This window comes from Tupaia chinensis, unplaced genomic scaffold (assembly GCF_000334495.1).
Source record: "Tupaia chinensis unplaced genomic scaffold, TupChi_1.0 Scaffold000704_1, whole genome shotgun sequence".
Taxonomy (NCBI): Eukaryota; Metazoa; Chordata; class Mammalia; order Scandentia; family Tupaiidae; genus Tupaia; species Tupaia belangeri.
In genome coordinates this window covers 1,338,336-1,355,753 of record NW_006160227.1, presented here as the reverse complement: position 1 = coordinate 1,355,753, position 17,418 = coordinate 1,338,336, and the positions used below count along the sequence as shown (strand labels likewise).

The 17,418-nt window shown below is 49.0% G+C and overlaps 1 protein-coding gene across 4 annotated transcripts in view; it reads right to left on the bottom strand.

Annotated features, from left to right (window-relative positions):
- Positions 1 to 1,312: 1,312 nt before the first annotated feature.
- PPARG (peroxisome proliferator activated receptor gamma) overlaps positions 1,313 to 17,418 on the bottom strand; it is a 198,225-nt gene continuing 182,119 nt past the window's right edge. For all 4 annotated transcript variants that reach the window (XM_006160643.3, XM_006160645.3, XM_006160642.3 and 1 more), the window contains exon 8: positions 1,313 to 1,888. In XM_006160643.3, coding sequence (XP_006160705.1) covers positions 1,641 to 1,888 — 248 coding nt within the window. In that variant the 3' untranslated portion in view covers positions 1,313 to 1,640. The remainder of the gene's footprint in view (positions 1,889 to 17,418) is intronic.

Sequence of the window (17,418 nt, the reverse complement as noted above, 5' to 3'; positions counted from 1 at the left end):
GAGTTTTTTTGCTATAGGGCGCGTGTGCTCGCCAGAAAGACAGAGAGAGACAGAGACAGAAAGTGAGAAGTCACGCCGCAATCCCTTCTCCTCCATTCTCCTCTTGGGATCTTGGGCACGCATGCACACGTGCCCAGTGTGAGTTTAAGGCACCGGGTCCAGGACTTGAACCGCGGTTGACTACATGGGAGTCCAGCGACACAGCTGTTACACCTATTGCTGGTACCGTCTTTCATATTCTTTAACTATCCTAGTCCAACATATGCTTGAGGCCCACTGCAGCGAGCCTGCAGATTCATTCCTGCCTAACCAGTCTTCGTTCACTCGACTTCCTCTGGAATCTTAGAACACAGAGTTAAATCATTCCTCTATCACATGATCACTACCGTTAGAATCTGCTGTCGGGTAGATTCATCTTTTTCTCCTTACCACAACTGTAGACTTTCGAGTGGTTGCCAAACCTTCAAGTACGTGTCTTGTAAGCAGAAGCAGGGGCTTCTAACCATGCTGTGTTCAACGACTATTCGTCCCTGGCTATTGGGTTTGCTCTGGTCTTGGCTAGGCAGGCTGCTGGTGGTGACACCTTGGCGGGACTATGGGAGAAGACGGGACTTTATGGGCTGGATGGGGGCGGCAGTGACACGACCCTCTGTGAGGCTGACCCGTGTGGGAAGGCCTCATGTTTGTGTCTGGAGACCTCCCTGACCGTGTGGGGTGTATGCATGCCCATGATCCAGGGTTGGCTGGAGCTGGGGTGGGTGGAGGTGTGGGGATCTTCTAGGGGTGCTGTCTCTGTGTCTCTCACTCATGGGAGAAAGAAAGAGAGAAAAAAGATGAACTTCTTGGTTAGCCTGGGATATGCCACCAAATTAGCACATTGAGGTTAAGAAATTTGGAGCAGGGACCAGCAGGTGGCATAACGCTTATGTTGCTGGAATCCCACATGATCAATGGTGGTTCGAGTCCCGGACCTGGAGGCTGGAAACTCACCCCAGGCACATGTGCGTGCATGGTCAAGATCCCAGGAGGAGAATAGAAGAGAAGAGATTGCAGTGTAGCCAGCCTCCCTGGGGGGCGATCTCTCACTTTCTGTCTATCTCTTTCTCTCCGGCGAGTATATGTGACGTATAGCAAAAATCTCTCCACAAATAAATAAATAAATACAGAAATAAACTTGGATCAGTTTATGGACCTCACATTCATTGTGCTTGCAAAAGCAGATGCAGTTATCAACTGAGTAAAAATGAAAAGCAAGAAACGAATTTACTGGAAGTTTATCAGCAGTTCCATTTCCATGTAAAAAACGGTCTAAGAGGAAAAAGAAAGAGAAAGAAGGAAAGAAGGAGGGGTCTGAGAAGAGAAGAACAGGGGGACCCCTCCCCCCGAACCCACCGAGCAGGGCAGGAGACACATCAGACTCAGCTTTCAAATGCAATCGGCAATTTTATAATACGGTCATTTTTAATATTAAAAGTAAATTGTACATGTATCTTTATAAACAATATGCATAAAATAGATCATATTCTAAAACCTTTGCTTTTTCAAATGCTTGTTCACAGTAAATTTCTTAGGTGTCAGATGTCCCCTGGCAGCGGTAGTGCCGTCGGGAGAAGGCCGCGTGGTCGGGGCGGAGCGGCCCCCTAGTACAGATCCTTGTAGATCTCCTGCAGGAGCGGGTGCAGGCTCATGTCCGTCTCCGTCTTCTTGATCACCTGCAGGAGCTGCACGTGCTCCGTGACGATCTGTCTGAGGTCTGTCATTTTCTGGAGCAGTTTGGCGAACAGCTGGGAGGACTCGGGGTGGTTCAGCTTCAGCTGGAGCTCCAGGGCTTGCAGCAGGTTGTCCTGTATGTCTTCGATGGGCTTCACGTTCAGCAAACCCGGGCGGTCTGGGAAGGGGGGGAGGTGCGAAACACACGGCAGGGTCAGTCAGAGCACTCTCTGGGGGTCAGCAGATGGCATAGCAGTTATGTCGCTGAACTCACACACGGTAGACCGCGGTTCGAGCCCCCCACCTGGTGGCTTGAAACTCATGCTAGGCGCATGTGTGTGTGTGTGCCCAAGATCCCGGCAGGAGGATGGAGGAGAAGGGATTGCGGCATGGCCATCCCCCTGGGGGTGATTTTTCGCTTTCCCTCTGTCTCTGCCTCTGTTTCTCTCTCTCTCTCTGGTAAGCACACATGCCCTAAGGCAAAAACCTCTTTAAAAAAAAACCCAACACTCTCCAGGCCCCCTCCAAGGCTGATGCAGCTTTAGGGTGTTAGGCCAAACTTTCCTTTCATCCATTTTTTGGTTTGCTTCTTTTTTTTTTTCCTAAATTTTTTTTTTTATTTATTCATAACAGAGTGTGTGTGCTTATGAGAGAGAGAGAGACAGAGAGAGAGAGAGAGAGAGGAGGACCTGCCACAAGATCTGGTCACATCATGGCCCCTTCCTCCACTCCTCCAGCCCATCGAATCTTGGGTTCCTGCAATTGTTTCTGTCTGAACAGGCCAGGGATTCGAACCACGGTCACCATGTGAGATCCAGCTTCTCCTGAGCAGCACATTCCCACTGTGCTATGGAGCAGGCCTCCCCCCTCACCTTTATTTAAGTTTTTTTTCACTCTAGTGCATGTGCATTTGTCAGACAGAAACAGAGAGAAAGGGAACGTGAGAAATCACGTCCCAGGGGGCATTCTGGTCCCTTTGTGGATTTCTTTAAAGATAGGGTCTCTTGGGAGCAGCAGATGGTGCAATGGTTACATCGGTGGACTCCCATGTAGTCGACTGTGGTTCGAGTCCTGGACCCGGTGGCTTAAACTCATGCCGGGCGCATGTGCGTGAGTGCCCAAAATCCTGAGAGGAGAATGGAGGAGAAGGGATTGCGGGGTGGCCATTCTTCCTGGGGGGTGATTTCTCATTTTCTGTCTCTGTGTCTCTCTGGGTAAGGCATGAGCCTTATAGCAAAAATCTGTCTAAAATAATAACAATAGCAATAATAAAAGGCAGGGTCTCTCCACGTTGTGATGGTCCTGCCTCCGCTCCCCAAGTCACCAGGAATTCGGGCACACAGCACCACGCCTGGTCTTTGAGATGGACCGAGAATCAAACCTGGGCCTCCCACGGGGTCCCAGCCTGTGGAACCCGGGATCACAGCAGCGCCACCAGGGCTGGACCTGTGGCCCCAAGTCACAAAAAAGAACCACCTTTGTCTTTTGCTTAATATAGTATATTACATGTTCAATATAACAAAACATAGTTTTCAAATACATTGTAACATAGTTACAACTTGGAAGCATAAACCCCCCATCCCCAACTTTTTTTTTTTTTGAGAGGTTTTTGCTATAGGGCGCGTGCGCTCGCCAGACAGACAGAGAGAGACATAGAGACAGAAAGCGAGAAATCACCCCCCAGGGGGGATGGTCACGCCGCAATCCCTTCTCCTCCATTCTCCTCTCGGGATCTTGGGCATGCACGCACATGCGCCCGGTGTGAGTTTTAAGCCACCGGGTCCGAGACGCGAACCGCGGTCGACTACGTGGGAGTCCAGCGACATAGCCATTATGCTAACTACTGGTTCCCCATCCCCAACATTTTAACAGAGATCTCTTCCCCCTTTTTTGTCATAGGACACATACGCTAACCAGAGAGAGACAGAGAGAAAGGGAAAATGAGACCTCCCCCCCCCCAATCAAGAGGAGATGGCCACCACAGTCCCTTCTCCATTTTCCTCTCGAGATTCTGGGCATGCACACACAAATGCCCAGCATGGTTTTCAAGCCATCGGGTCCGTGGCTTGAACTATGGTAGACCGTGTGGAAATTGAGTACCTTAACCACCATGTTACCAGCTGGCTTCTAGAGACATAAAAATCACAATTCTTAAATTGTGGGTAATTTTAATTCATTCTTCTCTCTATAAATTTTGAAAAATTCTGTTTATTTCTTACATAAATCAGAGAGATGGAGAGGAAGAGACAGAGATATAGAGAGACAGCACCCCAAGAGGGTTTTTTTTTTTTTGAGAGGTTTTTGCTATAGGGAACATGCTCTCGCCAGAAAGACAGAGAGAGACAGAGAGACATAAAGCAAAAAATCACCCTCCCAAGGGGGATAGCCATGCCGAAATCCCTTCTCCTCCATTCTCCTCTTGGGATCTTGGGCACACACGCACACATGCCCGGTGTGAGTTTAAGCCACCGGGTCCAGGACTTGAACTGCGGTCAGCTACATGGGAGTCCAGTGACATAGCTGTTACACCAACTGCTGGTTCCTCTAACAGGGTTTTCATGCTGCTCTCTACCTCCAGTCTCAGCCAGCCCTGGATCATGTACACGTATGTGCTTGGTGTACTCAGGGAGCCCTCTGGATGACAATCTGGAGCCTTCCCATGTGGGTTAGCCTCACAGAGGGTTGGCTTCACTGCTGTTTCACTGTCCAGAAACCCCCTATGCCTTTCTTATTTCACTTTTCAACTGGTGAGCTTAAATCACTCTAAATGTTTTCCTTCATATAGATCTTGTTAGATTTATCCTTGAATACTTTATAGCTTCTATCATGAATTGCCTGCTCATTTTTTTTTTTTGGAGAGGTTTTTGCTATAGGGCGCATGCACTCGCCAGACAGACAGAGAGAGACAGAGACAGAAAGCGAGAAATAACACCCCAGCGGGGATGGCCATGTCACAATCCCTTCTCCTCCATTCTCCTCTCGGGATTGTGGGCACGCACGCACATGCGCCCGGCGTGAGTTTTAAGCCACCAGGTCCAGGACACGAACTGCGGTTGACTACGTGGAAATCCAGCGGCATAGCCATTACGCTAACTGCTGGTCCCGATGCCTGCTCATCTTTTAAAAAAGAATTATTTATTTATTTTATTCCATTCTGGTCCCGATGCCTGCTCATCTTTTAAAAAAGAATTATTTATTTTATTCCATTTGTTATTATTATTATTATTTAATTTGACCAGACAGAGGGAGAGAGAGAAAGGGAAAGTGAGAAAAGCAAGCCACCAAGTCTGGGACTTGAACTGTGGTTGGCCATGTGGGAGTACAACACCTTTAACCACCATGCCACCTGCCAGCCCTTGACTGCTCATATTCTTCACATTTTCTAACGTATCCCTGCTGATATTTAGAAAAACATCTAGAAAACTCTTGTCAGTTTAAATAACTTTTTTTTTTAAGAAGAATTACTTTATCTAACTTTATTTACTTATTTTAATTTGACCGGAGAGGGACAGTGTGAGAGAGAGGGACAGAGAGAGAGGGAAAGTGAGAAAGGAAGCTGCCATGTCCAGGACTCGAACCACAGTCGGCCACATGGGAGTCTAGTGCCCTTAACCACCATGCCATCTGCCGGCCCCAAATTCAAATAGCTTTTAGTCATAGAGTTTTATGTATGCTGAATAGACAATTACTTTACAAATCACAGTAGTTTTATTTCTCTCTCTTCCCCACCCCCCCCGACGTTTAGTTTTCATTTCCTTTTCTTGCCATATTGTGTTGGCTAAAGTCTCTAATACGGTATTAAATAATAGTAGCGATGGGAGATGTGCGTGTTTTGTTCCTGACTTTGAAGGATGCACTTCTAATGGTCTATCACCAAGGATGGTATTTGCTATAGATTACGGTGGGTGTTTGACTCCTGGCTCTTCCAGAGTTCTAAAGTTTTCAGTGTGTTTTAGTCAGGAATGTTGTTGCATTTTATCAAAGGCTTTAACATTTTTCTATCAAAAGAGATATGATATCTAAAGAGACATGGGTTTATCTTAATGGAGAATTACACTGAGATTCCCTCCTACCCTCGCACTCATCTGTGCATGTTTTATTTAGCGGTTTTGTATTTGCAGTTGGTATTGACTCAGAGTGTTATTTTTTGTGCTAGCCTTTGCCTGTTTTCGTAAGAAATGTTGACTAGTCTTGCAGACTGAGTTGAGTTCCCTTCTATTTCTATGTGGTAATGAGTTATTCTTCCTTGGTGACTTCTTGGAATTTGCTGGCAGAACCATCTGAGCTGGATGTTAAATCTTTCACTACTTTACATTTTTCTACTGTCGATTTTAACCTCTTCAGGCTTTCTCCTACTTTTAAAATTAAAAAAAAAATTTTTTTTCTTTTGGAGAGGGTTTTGCTATAGGGCTCATGTGCTCGCCAGAAAGACAGAGACAGAGAGAGAGAGAGACAGAAAGTGAGAAATCACTCCCCAGGGAGAATGGCCACACCGCAATCCCTTCTCCTCCATTCTCCTCTCGGGATCTTGGGCACGCACGCACACGTGGGGCCCGCCCGCACCCGCGCCCGGCGTGAGTTTAAGCCACCGGGTCTGTGACTCGAACCGTGGTCAGCAACATGGGAGTCCAGTGACATAGCCATTACGCCAACTGCTGGTCCTACGTCACTTAATCTTAACAATAACCCCATGGGGTCAGACTTCACGGAGGCAAAAAGGAAGATTTAGAGAAATGAGTTCAATCACTCCAAGACAGGCCCCATGCCAGTAAATGGCAGAGCTGAAGCCTGGCTTGAAGGCTGATTCCAGATGCTGTCCTTAGCCCCCGCTGCCCTGTATTATACTTGCAATGCTAGGCCATGAGGTATCGGCGTGCAGAGGCTCCATCTTGTATCTCTGAACCGCCAGTGGGAACACAGGAAGCAGGCGGCTGGCTGAGTGAGTGAGTGAGAAGGTTTTTCTAGCTAGCAGCCTTGGGTCAAAAAGTACCGTCCTCTTGGCTGGTAAAAAACTCTAAGCGCAGAATCACGACTCAATGAAGAAGTCTCTGGGAAGTGATGTTTTCCTGTATCTAATAAACACTAGCAACCTTTTTTGTTTTTCCTTTTTTTTTTTTTTTTTTAAATTCATGGTAGGGCACATTGCACTGATAGCCTGAAGCACTTCTAGGAACTTTGGAAGGAGAAGGGGAAAGGGAGAGAGAGAGAGAGAGAGAGAGAGAGAGAGAGAAAAGCACCGTCCCCAGGGCTCGGTCACACTGTGGTCCCCTCTCCAGTCCTCTAACCCATCAGGGTCCTGAGCACAGGTACACATGTTTGGAATGTCCCCAGGTAAACTGGGCCAGGGACTCAAACCATGGTCAGCATGTGGTTTCCAGTTCCATACTCCAACAGGCTACTGCCGTGCTGAGGCTGAGCCTAACTCTAGTAACCTTTGTCCATGGTGGTGAGGCTCAAGAAAATGATATTAGAATTTGAAGTAGTTTCAGGGCGGGATTTTCAGAAACCTAGACATTCTCCTAAATTAACATTTTTATTTATTTATTTATTTTTCATTACAGAAGGAAACTCTTTTTTTTTTTTTAATTGAGAGGTTTTTGCTATAGGGCACGTGCGCTTGCCAGACAGACAGAGAGTGAGACAGAGAGACAGAAAGTGAGAAATCACCCCCCAGTGGAGATGGCCATGCTGCAATCCCTTCTCCTTTCAGGATCTTGGGCATGCACGCACACATGCCTGGCGTGAGTTTAAGCCACTGGGACCAGGTCTTGAACTGCGGTTGACTACATGGAAGTTCAGCGACATAGCCATTACGCCAACTGCTGGTCCCGGAAACTCATCTTTGTTTTGATTTTTTTTTCTCTCTTTTTAATTTGATGAAAGAGAGAGAGAGAGAATGAGAGAGAGGAAGAGTGCAAAAGCAAGCCACCAGGTCTGGGACTTGAACCATGACTGACCATATGAGAATCTAGCACCTCAACCACCACACCGTATGGTGACCCCTAGGTATATTTTAAACATTTCATGATTTACTTTTAGAACTGTCAGCAAACGTAAAACAAAACAAAGTCTCAGCTTCTGAGAAAGCAATGAATACTTTGGTTCTGGCCTAAAGACTCCAGTTCCTGGAAGAGGGGCCTTCTCCCCAGTCACCATGTGATCATGAACAGCACGAGTGCTTTGAGGAAGCGGGATCTCACACTGCCCCCTGTGGTTTAATGACTGTGGATCTTCCCTCTTTTTTTTTTGGAGAGGTTTTCGCTATAGGGCGTGTGCGCTCGCCAGACAGACAGAGAGAGACAGAGAGACAGAAAGCGAGAAATCACCCCCCAGGGAGGATGGTCACGCTGCAATCCCTTCTCCTCCATTCTCCTCTCAGGATCTTGGGCATGCACGCACATGTACCCGGCGTGAGTTTAAGCCACTGGGTCCAGGATGCGAACCACGGTCAACTACGTGGGGAGTCCAGCGACGTAGCCGCGACGTAGCCATTACGCCAACTGCTGGTCCCTGGATCTTCCCTCTTAACAAAGGCTCAAGGTTTCCAGGGCTAGTGAGGGTGTGACTTTGGCTGGAGCAGGTGTCAAGCTAGGCTCCTCCCAGCCTGGGCCCACACTGCCTGATAGGAGGACCCTGCCCACAGGACACCCGTTTCTCAAGGATTCCCCCCTTCTCCGTCCTCTGACCACCAGTGTGGGGTGAGAACTTCTGCTAAAGAGACATTAATCCGGGCGGTCTCATTTATCGGACAACCAAACCCTGAAATGCAATTGATGGGGACATTTGGCTTTGGTGTAATAGAACGGGAATGGCCCCTCTAGGAGTGAAGAAGGATCTGGTTTGGATTTTCAGACCCTTCTTTGGCAAGTTATTCTTCATGATGTGATAGATGAAGTTTGGCTGAAGGACTGAAGCCTTGTGGCTGTGGAGTAAGTCTGTTTCCTCCAGGGATGAGTTAGATCATTTGCAGATTAGTCCCCCCTGTCCCCCTGAGCAAGCCTCTGTCAAGGCCAAATGGTTTAAAGAAGGAGTGCAGGAGAGTTAAAAAAAAAAAAAAAAAAAGAAAGCACCACAGAAACTACTTCTAGATCTTTCTCTCGTCAGCTCTGTGACCTTGGGCACACCAGTTAAGCTCTCTGGGCTGCATTTTCTCCTCCGTTAACTTCAAGGCACAAATTCTACGATTTCATCTCTGTTGTAATCCTCTCTATATAATTCACATAATCCAACTAGAGAAATAGTTTCAAAAATCGAATGGCAGGGAACCAGCAGTTAGCGTAATGGCTATGTCGCTGGACTCCCACGTAGTCGACCGCGGTTCGTGTCCTGGACCCGGTGGCTTAAAACTCACGCCGGGCGCATGTGCGTGCGTGTCCAAGATCCCGAGAGGAGAATGGAGGAGAAGGGATTGCGGCATGACCATCCCCTCTGGGGGGTGATTTCTCGCTTTCTGTCTCTATGTCTCTCTCTGTCTGTCTGGCGAGCGCACGCGCCCTACAGTGAAAATCTCTCCAAAAAAAAAAAAAATCGAATGGCAGACCCTGCCCAGTGGCATGGTCAGTAGCAAATGGAACTGTAGTGCTGGAGGCCACATGTCGGCCACGGTTCAGTTATCCCGGTTGGCTGAAAACACGCTGGGCATGTGCCCCCTGTGCCTGAGATCCCCACGGGCTGGAGGGCTGGGGAAGGGGATCGTGGTGCGATGAGATTGTCAAGGGTGCTCTCCCGCTCCTGTGCATGTGCTTTCTATTCTGAGTAAAATAATAATAAAACTTCACAAAAGGGTTGGCAGGTGGAATGGTGGTTAAGGCGTTGGACTCCCACGTGGCTGACTGTAAGTTCGAGACTCAGACCTGGCGGCTTGCCTTTTCACTTTCCCTCTCTCTCTCTTTCTTTCACTGGTCAAATTAAAAATAATAATAATAATATTAATTCTTTTAACAAACTTTAAAAATCTAACTGGAAAATTGTTTTCACTGGCTTACACATTAAACTTAGAACACCTGTCTTATTTTAAAAATTAAAAAAAATAAAAAACACAAAACTTTCTGTGGTTGGGCTGGCCCTGTTGCACTGTAGTTAAGTGCTGTGCACAGGACGCCAGATCCCACATGGCTGGCAGTGGTTCAAACCCTGGCCCTGGGGGCTCGAAAAGCACATGGTACACATATGTGTATGGAGGCCCAGGATCTACCCGGTAGTTTGAAAATCACTCCAGGCATGTGTGTGCATGCCAGGATTCTGAAGGGATGGAGAAATGGAGGAGAAAGGATTGTGGCATGACTAGACCCCATTGGGCAGTGCCATCTCTCTGTCTCTTTCTCTCTCTCTCTCTCTCTCGTGCACGCACGCTCATACACATGCCCTGTGGCAAAAACAAAAACAAAATTTTCCTTTGGTCTTAAGCAAGCCCTAGAGGCAAAAGCTAAAGAGATGTGAAGGGTTGTCCCCCAACTCCCGGCCCTCCCACTAGCTACAAGACCACTCCTGAGCCCCCCCTGTGTTTGTCTTCCCACCTTCCTCTGCACACACTCAGACCCTCACTGAGCGAGGCAGGGTCACAGGTGTGCATTCGGACCTGTCCAACTCCCAGACCTGCCCTGTGCGCTTGCCCATCCTCTGCACTCCCTATCAGCCCAGGGCCTGCTAAGAGGTCCCTCCGAGGCCCTCTGCCTGCACTGTGCTGAGGGTCAGACTTGAGCCTGCAGTTAGACCCAGATCAGAGGTCCTCTTCAGCCTGGGTCCTAAAAGGCCCTTCTGGGAAGAGCGCCTTGCTGTACCGACTCCAGGATTCTGCATGGAGCAGGCTGGAGTCAATTACTGGTTCCTTACTCCCCAGGCTGCAGAGAGTTGGGAAAGAAGCCTTTCCGGTCTTCGTTCACAGAGCCTGGAACTGATTAGCGAGCCCTGGTAATTACGGGCAAGTCTACAAAGCTCCATCTTATCCAAATCTGGTTCCATGAAGTGGAGAGTTGATGTGAAGCAGATTCAAATTCTCTGACCCTCTTGACCCACCTGGGCCAAGCGTTTCCCTAGCACAGATTTTTTTTCTAAGGAGGTGCCTCAGGGAGGGAAGCAGATGGCCACAGTGGAGTCTCCTGGAGGAGAAGCAAGGGGATCATTCTGCCTCTATGCTAGGGACCACGGCCATGGCTTTCTCCATTTCTTTCTATTGGCTGTCTGACAAAGACTTGTCAGAAACAGACTGGACCTGTGGCGTCTAGATCAAGAGTCTGATCTCTGATCGCAGGGCTGTGAAACCACAGACAGTGAAAGGCCTTGCTAAGCTCAGGTGAGGGGAGAAAACGGAAGGGGAGTTTGCTACGCTGGTCATTCACTCTTCGCAATGAACTCCCTTTGCAACTTCTCCAATTTCCTTCATTGCATTACTACTTCCATTCACAGATGTGTGTAAATTCTATTTATTTATTCATTTATTTTAATTTGACCAGAGAGAGACATATGAGGGAAAGAGAGACACAGAAAGAGAAAGAGGGAAAGGGAGGAAGCAAACCACCAGGTCCAGGACTCGAACTCTGTGGTTGGCCATGTGGGAGTATCCAGAGCTTTAACTACCGTGCCACCTGCTGGCCTTCACAGATGTGTTATAAGGAGTGGTGATTTAGAAACAGAATATTCTATTTGAATCTTATTTCTTCTCCACTTAGTTTCTGTGTGCCTTTGGACACAGCAGCTCATCCTTTTTTTTTTTTTTAATTGTTTAAATTGTATTTATTCCTCTCTTCTGCAAAGGAGAGACAGAGACAGAGAGACAACATCCAACAGGGTCTCAATGCTGTGACCCACCCCAGCCTCAGCCAGCCCTGGATCCTGGGCACGTGTGTGCCTGTACTTGGGGAGGCCTCTGGACACGAGCCCAGAACCTTCCCATGTGGGTCACTGGCTTCATTTTGAAGACAACAAGAACGTTTCTTTCATAAGATCATGGTGAGGACAGTAGGCAAAGGAGATATTCTTATTCTCTGTGTGTGTTCAAATGAAGGCAATGTCCACAGGGCAGGCGTGTACGTAGGTGGAGTGGTATAGCCACAGTGAGAAATGGGAGGCTTTTCAGTTTTTTTTTTTTTTTGGAGAGGTTTTTGCCATAGGGCACGTGCGCTCGCCAGACAGACAGAGAGAGACAGAGAGACAGAAAGCGAGAAATCACTCCCCAGGGGGGATGGCCATGCCGCAATCCCTTCTCCTCCATTCTCCTCTCGGGATCTTGGGCACACACGCACACGCACCCGGTGTGAGTTTTAAGCCACCGGGTCCAGGACGCGAACCGCGGTCGACTACGTGGGAGTCCAGCAACATAGCCATTACGCTAACTGCTGGTCCCGAGGCTTTTTAGTTTTTGATAAGAAATTCAGTAACATAGGAAAATGATTCCTGAGGCTGACATGTGCTTGAGGGTTTAGGCGAGGTCTCATTCCTGTAGTTGAGTGCACATATGCAAGATTGTTTAAGAACAGAAAAGCCACTCAGAGGCCAGAGAGAGGCATGGCAGCAACATGGAACACTCTGCAAGGCTGATCCATGAGGGAAGGTTCCAGGTTCGAGTCTGGAGACCTCCCTGAGTATGCCGGGCACACATGTGCCTATGATAATCCAGGGCTAGCTGAGGCTGGGGGTGGATTGTGGCAACAAGACCCCATTGGGGTTTCTTTCTCTGTTTTGCTCATGGAAGAAATAAACTTTAAAAAGCCATGGTATCCAAATTGACTACTTTCTTGAAAAACTGATGCTAGGGAGTCTGGAAAACTTTTCTGATCTAACTGGCAAAATTGTGAATTCGGCCAAGCAAGCTATGCAATTCCTTCCCACCACCTACCTTTATGAAAGACTCATTTTAGAAAGGACCTGGTGCCTTAAACTCATGCTGGATGCGTGTGTGTGCATGTGTGCCCAAGGTCCCAAGAGGAGAATGGAGAAGAGACCGCGGTGTGGCCATCCCCCCTGGGGGGTGATTTCTTGCTTTCTGTCTCTCTGTCTCTCTCTGTCTGTCTGGCGAGCGCACGCACCCTATAGCAAAAACCTCTCCTAAAAAAAAGAGAAAGGTTCATGTGGACTCTTCATATTTAAATTCAAACTGGCATTTGATCTAGGGAAGGGATTCTCACTTTTGGCTATATATTTAGATCTGGGGAGTTCTCTTCCTCCCTGGCTGCTTGAGGACAGACCGCCATCACAATGACACAGGAACCATCCAAACCGGGAAATTCACACCCACCGACTCCTTCAGAGGAAGCACACGGTCATGGATGTCCTTCACCCCGGGAAGGCAACAATACCAAAGACAGAAATTCAGGGGAAACTAGCGAAGATGCACCAGACTACACCAGATGGCATCTCTGTGTCTGGGTTCAGAACCCATTTGGTGGTGGCAAGACAACCAGCTTTGGCATGATTTATGATTCTTCGGATTACGTGAAGAAAAACGAACCCAAACATAGACTTGCAAGACATGGACTCTAGGAGAAGAAAAAGACGTCAAGAAAACAGCGTGAGGAACGCGAGAACAGGATGAAGACAGCCAGGGGACTGCAAAGACCAATGCTGGCGCTGGCGAGAAGTCGAAGGAGTGGAGGTTCTGCCATGTCTCTCTGCAGCTATCGTGCGGAGTTTTCATGAGAGGGTTAATAAACTAAAAACTTGTTAAAAAGAAGAGAAAAAGTAAAGATACCCTGGAGTTTCAGCCAGTTTTTCAGGGACTTAACTCTTTTTTTAATTTAATTTATTTATTCATTCATTTATTTTAATTTGATCAGAGAGAGGGATACGGGGAGGGAGAGAGAGAGAGAGAGACAGATGGAAAGCAAGCGACCAGATCGGGGACTTGAACTGTGGTCACCTATGTAGGAGTGTCCAGCACCTTAACCACCGTGCCACTGCTGGCCCCTGAGGGATCTAACTCCTACAGGAACGATGACTTCACTGCTCCTAACTCTGACATCACGATCAGAGTACAGAGCGGTCAGCGGTGCTTTCTGAAGAGCCAGCGTCCTCTCCCAGGCCTCACCCACCTACCTGAGCAGTGCCCCACCTGACTGCCTCACGGCACACCGGTCACCTCAGGCTTGCCGTCTGCCCCTAGTGCCCCAGCTCGGGGGCCCACAGCGAACATAAGCTCTCTCTTGGCCTAAGCCGCGAAGCGAGGTCAAGGCAGCAAACCAAGCGCACAAGTCCACACGCACAGCGCACCTCAAACAAGGTCTCCTCTTCTCCTTCCCCTGGTCCAGGATGCCTGCCCCACACCTCAGCCTGTGCATATTATGTCCGGGACCTCTTACGGCAGGGCTTACAGAGTGGCTATCGCCCGGCCTGGCCCAAGCCTGGGACCACCACCACGTACCGGCCAAGTGACCTCCAGTGAGTCACTCTGAGCCCCAGTATGTTTCGCTAGCTGGATGGAATGAGATGGAACACCTGACCTTGGCGGTTGTCATACTCAAACGATCCATTTTTAACCCTGAGCACAGCGCCGAGCACAGTGTAAGCATTCAGCAAATGTTACTGTCACTTACTATCATATTCTGTTTTTGTTTTTTTTTTTTTTTGGAGAGATTTTCACTGTAGGGCGCGTGCGCTCGCCAGACAGACAGACTAAAAAATTAAAAAAAAATATCTGGGGAAATCAGAAACGAATGAATGGCCGGGTCTTGTTCCTAGAGATTTTGATTTCCTTGACTTGGGGTATGATCGTCAAGATTTTAAAAAGCTTTCAGGAGACTCTGCGGTGTAGCCAAGCATGAACGCTGCTGGTTTAGTGAGGAACAGCTGCACTTCCAATGTCACAACTTCCTTGCTGGGTGTCCTTGGGGAAGTTCCTTAATCACTCTGTGCTTTGGTTTTCTCATTTACACAAGTGAGCTTTCCTGGTAATCTAGGGGTAGGATTAAATGAGTTAATACATGGAAAGTGCTCAGAGTGGTGGCAGATATAGAGTAAATTATGACTGATCTTTTTGGGACCAGCAGATGACATAATGGTTATGTCGCTGGACTCCCACGTAGTGGACTGCGGTTCAAGTCCCAGACTCAGTGGCTTAAAACTCATGCTGGGCATGTGTGCGTGCATGCCAAAAATCCTGAGAGGAAAATGGAGGAGAAGGGATTGCAGAATGTCCATGCCCTCAGTGGGTGATTTCTGGCTTTCTGTCTCTCTCTGTCTCTCTGGCAAGCAAACATGCCCTATAAGAGAAGTCTCGGGACCAGCAGTTAGTGTAATGGCTATGTTGCTGGACTCCCATGTAGTCGACCGCAGTTCGAGTCCCGGGCCCGGTGGCTTAAACTCACATCAGGCGCGTGTGCGTGTGTGCCCAAGATCCCGAGAGGAGAATGGAGGAGAAGGGATTGCAGCGTGGCCATCCCTCCTGGGGGGTGATTTCTCACTTTCTGGCTGTCTCTCTCTGTCTTTCTGGCGAGAGCACGCGCCCTATAGCGAAAACCTCTCAAAAAAAAAAGAAAAAAAGAAAAAGAAACAAAGAAAAAGAAAAAAAGAAAAATCTCTCTTAAAAAATTAATACTGATTTTTATTTTAGTTTTGTGTATGAGGCACATTGATGACCAGAGACAGAGAGAGAGAGCGATAAAGTGAGAAATCATCCTCTAGGCGGGAGGGCCACACCACAATCCCTTCTCCTCCATTCTCCTCTCGGGATCTTGGGCACACACGCACACGCGCCTGATGTGAGTTTAAGCCACCGGGTCCGGGACTCAAACCACACAGTCAGCCATGTTGGATCCAGTGCCTTAACCTCCATGCCACCTGCAGGCCCGCTATTACTATTTTGATCAGTGTTCCATAAACTTGCTCCTTTTTTTTTTTTTCCTTTTTTTGGGGAGGTTTTTGCTAAAGGGCACGTGCGCTTGCCAGACAGAGCGAGACAGACAGACAGAAAGCGAGAAATCACCCCCTAGGGGGGATGGCCATGCCGCAATCCCTTCTCCTCCATTCTCCTCTCGGGATCTTGGGCACGCATGCACACACACCTGGCGTGAGTTTAAGCCACCGGGTCCGGGACTTGAACCGTGGTCAACTATGTGGTAGTCCAGCGACATAGCCATTACGCTAACTGCTGGTCCCTCATAAACTTGCTTCTTTCCCCTCCCAACCCTCCTCCTCTCATTTCCTTGAGTCCTTTCTGCATCTTTCTTATTCTTTCTCCCTCAATCGCTGCCTTCTTCTCAACATTTTTTTCCCTCCTTTCCAGAAGTTTTCTCCTTTCTACTGCTGGGACCGGGTCTTGCAGGGGGTTTATTGGGAATCCTAGCCCCATCTAGTTGGGAATCCAGCCCAGTTTAATCAGAGGTCTGAGTGTTGGACGACTTTAGGAGCAAAGTAGTTTACTGCTCTCAGGGAATGGAGAGGGGGCAGGACAGAGGCCTTGCAGACGCTCAGCACACAGACGAAGACCATCTGTCCCGAGCGCGTTCCGTGTGAGCACGGTGCAGCTGACAGTCCGTGCTCTGAGGCAGGTTAACCTAACACCTCCCCACTGAGGCAAGTTCCCATGCATAGATGCTTCCGCTATGCCCAGTAGCAATCGCGTCTACGATTTAGCTGGGCCGAGGGAGGGGAAAGCCACAGTGACAACATCTGTCAGGACACATCAGCTCCCTTGTTTTGAACACCCTACTCCCACCTCCCAAAAGCCAACTCTCAAACCACAAAACCCGCACAGGAGCAACCTGCTGGCAAAGCCAGGGGCAGACTCTCCCAGGAAGTGCCTCCCGGGAATGGAGCCTGAGCTTTTGTACTTCCAGGGCTTTCTGGGAGGAAATGGGACTAGGTGGCTTCTGTCCTGTCCTGGACATCCTTGGGTTCCTGACCCCTGACATGCTGGGTTAGGACCCTTGTCTGGTCATGGGGTTTATGTGCGGCCAGTGCAGGTGGACTCCCTGCCTTTGTCAGGGTGTGTGGAGGATGCAGATGCGTTTCTGCTCCTTCTGGGTTCAGATAGGCTCTAATGAGGGCTGGAAATGGGGGGTGCGGGAGGAAGAGGAGAAAGGGTGGGGCGGAAACAGGAGGGAGCGTGATCTCGTCCGTGTCTCGCACACACTGGACACACTTGTGCCCTGAACCCTCCGTGGCTCTGCCCTATGGTATACCGGGCAGGAGAAAGAACAGAGAGGGGGGAAGAAGAGAGGAGCAGACCCAGAGCCCTGCCCCTCACCCCCTCACCCCTTCACCCCCAGAATGGCAACAGAGAGCCAAAGGCCACTGCAAATTGGACAGCTAATAAGCGTGAATTCTCGGCGATGCCTTTTTTTCCTTTTCTGTTGAAGCTTATTTATGAAGTCCTTCCAAGAGAAAGAGAGAGAGACACAGAGAGAGAGAGAGACACCCCAGATGGTGTCTTCACGCCGCCATCCACCCCCAGCCTCAGCCAGCCCTGATCATGGGTGCCACATGTGGCCGGCCTGCACGGGCAGCCTCGTGCCCTTCCCCTGCGGGCTCAAGGTCCCCGAGCGTGCCTTCTGTGCCATTGCTGCGGGTCCCCTTCCTGGTGTCGTGGAGACGTTTTGAGAAGACCCTGTGATCTCCGAACAGAGGCGTGATCTCTCCACATGACCTCTGACCACACGGTGCCCCCCCACCCCATACGTGCATTGGAGGTCTGGGAGGGCGGGGCTCCACCACCATCCTCCTCGGGGTCACAGGGCTTCAGAGCCCTCCCTCCCTCTGCAGGCCCTCGGCCTCCCT